This window comes from Quercus robur, chromosome 2 (genome assembly GCF_932294415.1).
Source record: "Quercus robur chromosome 2, dhQueRobu3.1, whole genome shotgun sequence".
NCBI lineage: Eukaryota > Viridiplantae > Streptophyta > Magnoliopsida > Fagales > Fagaceae > Quercus > Quercus robur.
Window position 1 is genome coordinate 14,918,282 of NC_065535.1, and position 10,459 is coordinate 14,928,740.

The 10,459-nt window shown below is 35.8% G+C and overlaps 1 protein-coding gene across 2 annotated transcripts; it reads left to right on the forward strand.

Moving 5' to 3' along the window:
* The first annotated feature begins 2,018 nt into the window (after window positions 1-2,018).
* Window positions 2,019-10,459, forward strand: LOC126712549 (uncharacterized). Of its 2 annotated transcripts, none has more exons than XM_050411912.1 (7): window positions 2,019-2,223; window positions 2,698-2,776; window positions 3,605-3,754; window positions 4,947-5,020; window positions 5,186-5,304; window positions 8,637-8,720; window positions 10,047-10,459. In XM_050411912.1, the coding sequence occupies exons 2-7, from the start codon at window positions 2,770-2,772 to the stop codon at window positions 10,138-10,140; spliced, it is 528 nt and encodes a 175-aa protein (XP_050267869.1). In that variant the 5' UTR covers window positions 2,019-2,223; window positions 2,698-2,769; the 3' UTR covers window positions 10,141-10,459. The 2 variants fall into 2 exon arrangements, with proteins under 2 accessions (XP_050267869.1, XP_050267868.1); XM_050411911.1 differs by having other exon boundaries at window positions 2,019-2,208.

Here is a 10,459-nt window from a genome sequence, read left to right on the forward strand (position 1 = left end):
GACTCGTTTTTAGAGCTTAAAGGAATTAGTAACCTTGTTGAAAAGTTAGTGGAGACGTAGGAGCATGTCATATATCTATTAGTCTTATTTGCTCGTGAAGTTAGTTTTGACTTGTCACGCTGCAACAGTATAAAGAAAATTTTCGACAATGAAATATATAAAAAATGAATTGTGTAATTGAATGGGATATCAGTGAATGAATGATTACTTAGCAGTGTATATTGAAAGAGATGTAACTTATAGCATTGATAATGAGACAATTATTCAACAATTTCAAAATAATAAACTCGTAAAAGGAAATTGTAAGACTTTATGTATTTGCATGTTTTTTTTCCTGAAGTTATCTTTTTATTAGATTTTATATATTTTAAGTTTTTTAATGACCACTTTGAAAAAAATTCTTAAAAACAAAGTAAAGCGGTTGTTCGTGCTCTTCGACTTGCCAATGATTTGTTAGTTTCCCTCTAATATACTTGAGGGTGATTGGGAATTTGTGAAAAATGCTCTTAGAAGTGAAGAAGAATCTTTAAACTTGTATGACCATTTGATTGCTGAAGTTAAGACTCTTGTAGAGACCTTTCACGCAGTTACTTTATCCCATACTTATAAACTGTAACTCATAACCTTGCTGGACATACTAGTTATGATAGCGGTTTCATGATATGGATGTAGAGTGTTTCTCTACACCTAAATTTTGTAATTTTAGCCAATATTGGGTGAGTTTTTTTTTTTTTTTTTTTTTTTTTTTTTTTTTTTTAAATAATATATTTAATGACTCAATTTGTGACGACCCCAAAATGATGTTGGGTTCGCACGTTAAAAGGCCCAAACAATATAATTTGTAGAGCGTGGGTTTGAAAGGCTAGGCCTTGGTCATTGGACGGTGGTTGATCATGGTGTTCATAAAGAATTAAATCATGTTCGCTCAAGGAGTCTTTCTCCTCGATATGGTCTGGGAGGCTCTGGTTCTTGGCCTTTTTTTCCAGCCCCTTTTCTGGATTGCTTACTTCTCCTTTTATATTAGTCTGTACCCCTCATCCAACGTCCACGTGTAGGTTCGACTTTCCAGGACTGATACTTGTCTCATTAGCTCATACCCAAAGTGGTTGGGGGTGGTTGTAAAAGCTGAAGAGCATGGCCCTGTCAGATGCAGAGCATTCAATGGCAGTAATGGCAGCTTTTCCTTTGTCCTTTGTCGCCATACTGTCCAGGGGTCCTTTCTCTATCAACGCGGATATTTTAGGTTTTTCCTAAAACTGTTCCTATATCGTTCTGACCCTTTCCTTTAGGAGAGCGTTGGGGATGCCGAGGACAGAGTCATCCTCGGCTATGTCTCAAGGTTGCTTGGATTTTTATTGGATGTTCTCGGCTAAATCCCACCTCGGCTCGGGCCTTGGGCCCTAAGGTAAGATGGGCCAGGGTCACAATTTCTTTGGCCCCACAATATCTATTATGCTTTCTTTAAAAAAAAAATTACATATAAATGGTCTTTTCAAATTATGAGATTATAATGTGAATTTAGAAGGCGAGATTGGATTTAGCGTCTACATCCCACGTTTTGTGTTTTCAGCCATTTTTTTTTTTTTAACCAGCGCCTATTGCACTATTCATGGGGCATGAACAGTGCAAATAGACAAATAAACAATGTTTTTGGTGTGAACAATAATTTGGAAATTTTTTTTTTTTTTTTTTTTTTTTTCAGTTTTCAGCAAAATAAGCAGTATCCAAACACCCCTTTAACATGACATTATGGATTTGTTTAGATACCGTTTATTTTGCTAAAACTAAAAATTTATTGTTGAAAGTACTGTAAATTACAGTGAGGCCTATAAATAATATTAAAAAATACAATGTGACCTATAAATAGTAGTAAAAATAAGCTGAATTGTGAAATAATTTTCATTTATAATTTAAACGGAGGCTATGACTTTCTTTTCAAACAGCTAGAGGACCAGTGCCCTTGTCACGTGAATGTCACGTTACGTTATTAAGTAACTTAACGGGTTGTTTAACAGCGTTTAGCATTCTTTCCGATTTGCCGACCTTTTCTTTTCTCTACTCAACTGTGTGAGTGGCTATGCACGAGTAGTGACCATTTTTGGAAGAAAAAGACACTCACCAGCTCTCTCCCTTGTATCCAGCTTCCAAGTATCCCGCCGGTGGTGACCATTTTTGCAAGAAAAAGACTCCTTCTTTCGGTGAAGCAAGGTTGGGGGGGGGGGGGTAAGTCCTTTTTTTTCTCTTCTTCTTTGAATCTATGGGTAGGAAAATCATGTTTAGGACTGAAAATTTATGGGTTTAAATCAAGAAACCTGATTGGGATAAAAGTTTTTTAAAAAGCTTTAATCTTGAAGGGGACAACACTCTATGGGCACGAAGAAAATGGGAAATTTGATTTTCTCCTTATGTATTTAGGAATGACAGTGGGTTTAAGTTATGCCTATCATCTGTTCGACGAAATGCTCCAATAACTCTCTCTCTTTTGTAATGTAGAGCGTGTGATGCTTTTTTTTTTGTTCCTATTATACTTTAGAGTTGAACAAACAAATGGGTTTTTATTTATTTATTAATTTTTTTCAGTGTGACTTGTTTTGAAAATTTTAAGCTAGCTTATTAGAATCAGTATTACATAGTTGTAGCTTTTGAAGTGCATTTAAGTTTCTTTTTATTCAGTGTTTTGTTTCTAATGATTTACAGGTTTCAACTGACCCAGTCTTAATTTCATTGATCTCTGAGTTTTGGTAGTGGAAGGATAACAAGAAAGCAAAAATGGATGGTAAGGGAAAGCTACTACAAACTTTATAGATTTCTCAAATGTTGTTCTTCAGTGAATTTTATTTGGATATATGGATAACTACTTCTAAATTGCTCATTATATGAATTTGTTTTCCTGAGAAGTTTAGGGGTTAGTGTTTTATGCAAAGTTGTATTTGTTGTTTTAAAAAGAATCTGTGCCATGTGACATAATCTACAACTTGTTGGAAATCTGAACATGAGATGTGCTTGTTCCTTCATTTAATATGTATGATTACAAGAGCAAGAACTAGATTGATGACCAAAGAAACAGGATTATGTCAGTATGTGTCAGTAGTATAACTCTCAATGTGATGTCAACTTTGTATTCATGTAACATGCATGGCTATACTCGAGGTTGTGGTTTTAAAATGTATTTTTGTTCGGTTACTTTCAAGAGTTGTAGTATAACTTCCTATAATTGTAAAGTTTAAGCATTTGCTCCAAGTTTTGAAGCAATTGAACTCAAGCCAAAGCCATACCACTTATAAATCTATAAGTTTTGAAATATTTTGACAATGACTGTCCCATATTGGGTATTTAAGCATTGTAGAGCCAATGGCAGTTAATTCAATATATAATCTTTTCTGTTGCCATCATACATCTAATAGCATTTGCCTATAAGTTTTGGCTTAAGGCCATGCTTTGAAGTTTACACCTCTTTTGAGATCAAAATGCCTCGCCTTATTTATTTTTCATGTTGAGTTCACTGGCAAGAATGACGTAGTTATTCAACATAGAAGAAAATTAACTTTTGAGCATATAACTAAGTTATACTCATGATTTTTTTTGTTGTATTTGTGGGCTTCAGTCGATTCACAGCCAACTATGGAGGAAACTATTCTGGTTGGTGATGATCTAATGATGGGGCCACCGTCACCCCTCATTCCACCAGAAATTGCCTCCCATGTGCTTGAAGGAGTTGATTTATGTGATGGGATTTTGCGGAATCTATTTTTGTGTAAGTTTTGCATTTTTATTTCTTTCGCTGGAGTTAGAATTCCCTCTTGATTTGGAAAAAATTAGTTTCTATCATTGTTTTATTTTTTTGATAAGAAGCCTAAGACATGTTTCTATCATTGTTTTATATAATCTATAATGCTAGGACTGAGTAATTCTACTATGTAAAACGTCTGAAGACTATAGTTTGTGCCCCATTTCTTTCTTGTATTAATTCAATTCTTCACATAGAAGTCTGCCAGTGACCATCACAGTTGTCACCAATAACCGTGTGCCATATTAACTTGTAGGGTGCGTTTGTTTTGTAGTACATACAAAGAATGCACATTTTAGACCCCATGTACTGCACATGGCACACACTTATTGGTAACAAGCACATTTGTCATTGGAATTTCCTTTTTAATAAAGAAAAGGAAAGGTGAAAAAATTTTGTTGGTCATCCACTTATAAATTTTTAATAAAACTTTGGTCCTTTTTTTTTTGATAAGTAATTAACTTCATTGAAAATAAAAAAATAGGGAAAAAAATACAAGGCACACAGGCAGTGTGCTAAAAACCGAAGAAGAAAAACTAAACATGAATGAAAGTACAAAAATCCATCATATCGGGAAGAGAAAATTAACCACACCCGAAGTATTTGCCCAATCAAACAAAGTCTGAAATAAAAAGAGCTTCAACTCATGAATTGATCTTTCATCCCCTTCAAAAATACGTGTATTCCTTTCCCTCCATATGACCCGCATAAGACAATGAGGGATCATTCTCCAAAGCACTTTAGTTTTGGGTCTGTGAAACTTCCGTGACCAACTAGCTATAAGTTCCACCACACTACGCAGCATGACCCAGTGAACCCCAAACAGGAAACACACCATATTCCATAACTCTTAAGATATTAAGCAATGTAGAAGCAAGTGATCCACAGTCTCCCCGTTCCTCTTACACATGCAACACCAATCCACCAACACCAGTTTTCGTCTCCTTAATAAGCAATGTGTAGCCTTTCATGATATTGTAAATGATCAGGGCCAAGGTGGGGTATTTTTTTGGGAGGTGGGGGCAGGGGCTGGATTGATTAGATAATGACATCAGTAGCATCAATTTAGAAACCATGATGTGTGCATGAAGTGTATGGCTTGGATCTTGAATTTTTCTATGGGTAGTCATTTGAAGGAGACTTTAACACTGTACTTCAGGCTTGCAAATCAATGATATTGAGCCTTTCTGTCAAGATGAGATTGCCGTGTATCGACAATGCGCTGAAAAAAGGGTGAGACTACTGTTATTCTGCTTCTCTCTCTCTCTAATATTTTCCCTCTTCAAGGTTTATTTTGTAAGTGAAGTTTTGGAACTGTAACTCAGCATTTCTTTTTTTTGATAACTAGAACTGTAACTCAGCATTTCACACCAATTGTTTCATAATTGTTGTTTACAGGATAAGGAACTAAGACAACGACTTCAAGATAGTGAGCACAAGTTGGGGTTATCAATGCCTTTAGATGAAGCAAAGGAAAGAGCTGCTCAGCTTGAATCAGAAGTTACATCATTGGAGAGGTATTTTTGTGAAGTGATGGGTTATGTTATGTAGGTGCTTATTAGCTTGTAATGTCTTAATAAGGATGTGCTAATGGGATTATATGAATTCCTGCAATGGGCTGTAGAGATTGTTCTATGTTTATGTCTTCTCCTTAATATTACTGTCTTTTTCTTATCAAATGTTTATGTCTTCTCCTAACCAAAATTAAACCACCAGTCAAGCTTTCTGGTATTGAATTTATCTGTATATCTTAACCATTAAATAAAATTTTATTGATATATAAAAAAAAAAAAAAGAGTTGTCCAAGTATACAGGGAGTATACACCTGGGGATCATAGAATCAATCACGCAAATTACATGAATCTATCAAATCGTTAATAGATTATAAGGATTGACAATGCATAACTGACACCCAATCCAACAAAGTTCTAAAGAAAAATAATTTGAGTGCAGGCATAGTTCTCTCTATATCTTCAAAACTCTAGCTATTCCTCTCCCTCCATAGACACCACATCAAGCAGTGCGGGACAGCCATCCACAAATGACCATTCCAATGATGCCTAGGGTTCAAAAAAAAAATTCAGGTCTAAAATTTAGCATATCTAGAAATTCAAGGAAACTAGAGGGAAAGGAGGGATTAATAACCTAGTTTACTTATATATAATCCTTAGAAACATGCCCTCCAATCACAATAATGGACTCTCCCTTCCTTCAAACATCTGCTCATTCCTTTCCCTCCAAACACACAACATTAAGCATAAGGGACTGGCCTTCCAAATATCTATCCCATCTTGCTTCCTGCACCTTCCTTTCCAACACTGCAAGTGAACAGTGATAGTCTAGGGCATCACCTGGTTGACCCCAAACAAACTGAACACCAAGTTCCATCTCCCCTAAGAAAAGTTATAATGGTGATCCACAGATTTCCCATCCTGCTTAAACGTACAACACAAATCCAAAATTATTATACCTATCCTACATAAGTTGTCTATTGTGAAGATCTTACCCATTGCTGCTGTCCAGATGAAAAATGCCACCCTTGATGGGGCCTTTACTCTGCATATGCTTATTATTTTTCACCCCCTGATAACAAAGTTTTATAAAAGTTTAACTTGGAATTCCCAACTTATAGTTATAGATGGAAGCTATAGCATTTTGTCACCTTCCAAAGGATTAACAGGTACAGCCTAAAGGTCCTCTAGGAACTTAGTCAGAGACTCTAATTCCCAATCATGTATTAATTGGATACAAAAAGGGTTAGTCCATCCAATCTAATCTGCTACCTTTACATCTCTATCCCTTGTCATGATGTAGAATTCAAGATATGTATCTTTTGCAAGCTGTCCCACACCCCAGTGATCATGCCAAAATCTACTCTTAGAAACATGCTTAACCTTAATTGGAACATCTCACAAACATGCTTCCACAAACTGACCCCTTATGTTGATCTAGGCATTTTAGAACACCACCCACCCTAGGACTCTCCATACTTATAATTAATTATTCTACTCCAAAGACACTATCCCTCTCCTCCATATACCTCCACAACCATTTCCTCAGTAGTGTTTGATTAAAAACCAACCAATGCACCATTTGCGCGAGTTGGTACCTCCCCAAGTACCAAGTGCTTGGGGGAGCAGGGGGAGGGCCTGGGTTTATGCTACAGGGGTAGCATATTTAGTATGTAAGTATTTCTAACCATCATAAAGAAAAACCCAATAACTTCCTGATCCTCATACCCCCTAAAGCAAAGGATTATGATAAGTATTCCATTTCACAAGATGGAATTTGTGCTCCTCTTCCATACCACGGCACAAAAAGTGACATTGGAGCTTTTCCATTATATTTTCCACACTAACTGGCTTAGGAAATAAGGAGGGATAATGTGTTTGAAGCTAGACAATGTACTCTTAACGAGAGTTAGTCTTTGTCCCTTAGAAAGATATATTCTCTTCCACCTTGAGGATTTTTTCCCAGCCTCTTCAACACTCCATCCCAGATACTCCTTAACTCAAATTGTGCTCCTAGAGGAAGTCCTAAATAAGTAGCTGGGAAAAAAAACACCTTACAGCCAAGAAACGTCATCAGTTCCTCCACATTCCTCAGCTCTCCAACCAGTACCTGCTTGGATTTGGCCAGGTTTACCTTCAACCTCAATATAGCTACAAAGCATAACAATACACATCTTAGATATAATAATTGGTCTGACTGAGCCTTACAGGAAATAAGTGTAACATCCGCAAAAAGTAAGTAAGAGATCTCTGACTCGCCATTTGCTTGGCAAACAGAAAAGCCCAAACTATCTATATGAAGCCCAAACTATCTATATGCATTAGTATCTCTTAGTGCCATGAACACTTTGTCCCCTCCTCTCTTTTTCGTAATAAAATCTTTATTCTGATCCGCCACTGTTATGTCAACTAATGTTGCTAGAAGCCAATTAGCGTTTTCTCATCCAATGAAGATAGAACGTAGGAAAGATTTCCTTCTTTGAGAAATCTTTAATGTGAATGCTTGATCCCCTTCCTTGATGGTAAGTTTGAACGTTTTGGGCCCAGTGCAAAAAAAATCTTTACCCTCGCATGATGGTGAATCGAAATGTAGTAGATATTTTATTTTTTGTTTATAAGTAATAAAATTGATTGAAATGAGGTGAACTAGATATGACGCTCCTTGATGTGTGCTAAGTGTATGTAGATGCATGCAAAATGCATCTTTGAAGTTATTTAAAAAATAAAATAAAATCCAGAAGGCATCTTTTAATCCTGAGGCTTATCATTGATATCCATGTTACCGGAGTGTTATCTCTATATGCCTCAAACAATATGAGTTCACCAAGATCAGCTTTTTTGCACATATTGATTGGATTATAGCCAGTGATATGACCATAGGGGGTAGTTGAGTCACGTGCTGCACCTACTGCTATTCTATAATTATATTTCAGGGTCAATTGCATGTTTGTGGGGTCAACTACGCATACCCCTTTTACCGTTATATATATTTTGATTTTATCATGATGAGAACTTCTGGTGATTAATTTGATTTTGACCAAGAGTTTTACAATGGCTGTCAACTCAAACTTATCTTTTACCAAGCTTTTGACTTGCTTTGTAGAAAGATAATGCCCTAAAAGTAACATAAGTTGAGAAAGTTGCCAATCATATGATCTACCTAAGCTTTATTCTTTTAATTACATATCCTTCCGGAAGCCTTTTTGGCATTCCCTGCATCCTATTGAACCATATTTCTACAAACTTTGCTTTCCTTATAACTAGTATGGTTACATAATGTTGAATCTTGTATCATCTTTGAAAGTCACTCTAATATATCATTGATTATACATTTATAGGCGCTTGATTCTTGCTAGTGGAATTGAAGGCATGGAAGGATTTCGCCAGAGATGGAGCTTGCATGGTCGCCTCACAGATACCAAGTAATGTTTAAAATGCACATCATAATGTTTTCATGGAGTGTGCATGAATGCATCTTTTGTTAGCTCTTAGTGCTTTTGTGTGACGTACTACCAACCATTATAGTGGTAGTCACTTGTTTGATTTGTCCTAACAAATTAAGAGTTATATAAGATTTAAGGTATGAAGATCTCCGTTCAAGGATGGGGTAAACCTGGTGAGGAAAAGGCTAGGAGAATCACCTAAAATGGTTTACCCATGGAGCAATGGCTACTGATTGTTGTACTAATGAGTGAGTAATATGACTTAAGTTGAAGGATTGAAGAGATAAAGGGGGCCAAAAATAGCATGGTGGAGTTGGTGAAGAAGGAGATGATAATGGAAAGTGGATGAATATATTTATTACTGTAGAAAAGAGATTATCACAAAAAGATACATGTAGCCCACCTCAATCAGTTGATAAAGGATCCATGGAAAACCCCAAAACCAAGTAGTTGATAAAGTAGAATAAAATTGGCATTTTTATTTTTATTTTTATAATAAGTAATCAATTTGAAGAGGAACTACCTCATGTGCACAGGATATTTACATAAAGTACTCCTAAAGAATTAATATGAAGAAAGTTACAATCTACAAGGGAGAGGGAATTCAATGAAATCTACAATAGAGTGTATCTCACTAGAGCCCAAAACAAGGGGACCATCCAAACAATAATCTTATAAATGACACTTTCAACTAGATGACCAATACTTCCACACCCTTGAATGTATGGTGATTCCTCTCCCTCCACAAGGACCACATAGGCATAAAGGGGTTTGGTTCTAAACAAAGGAAGAATGCTACCAAACTGATTCGTCCAAACTGAAAGTAATTTTTTAGACTGCGTGTCTTTTTGCTAAGTAGTCTCTCTTTAATAAAATTTCCTTATATGTGTATGTGTGTGTGTCTATATATATATATATAAATTTTTTAGACTACGTGTCTTTTTGCGAAGTAGTCTCTCTATTAAAAAAATTTCCTTATGTGTGTGTGTGTGTGTAAACTGAGAGTAGCTCGACAATATTCTTGAACATTATACAATGGACCCCAAGTGCAGAAAAGATTGAACTCCACAATTCATATGCAATGTCACAATGCAGTAGCAAATGAATTAGTCTCTGGCACCCATACCATATATCTTGTTGAATGCTTTCGATGAGACATCCTTGCATTCATTGCCGAGTTGCAAAAGTAAAATTTTTTTCCTTAAGAGTTTCCCTATTCCTTGATCTATCAACTGTTTAATTTTATGCATTTCTAAACTTGTATCTTCATATTGTAGTTATTTACCTTTATTGGATCCTCTGTAGGAGAAGGCTGGAGTCTTTGAAACAGGGAATGGAGAATAAAATTAAAGATGAGCCTGTTGGAGGTTCAACTGCTAAAAGATGGTCTTTTTGGTGAAGATTCAAGAGGCATATCTTTCACATGATTCTGGGTGGACTTACTCTGCAGCCTTGAACAACAGTATACACAAGCTCTTAGTAAGTTGAATGTGTTTAGAGTAAGAGTTCTGTTTTTTTATTTTTTGTCATAATAAGCTATCTTTTCAAAGCTATTGAATTCCTTTTATATCATTCAAGTCAGTCATGTACTCTTGCTTTATTGCTAATTAATGTATGTGAAAAGAGTTTGTCCTCAAAAGGCACGATGGAAATGTGAATAGCCAACGTAGATTAACAATTTTTTGCTGAAGACAATGGAGATTTCAATTATTTCTTCC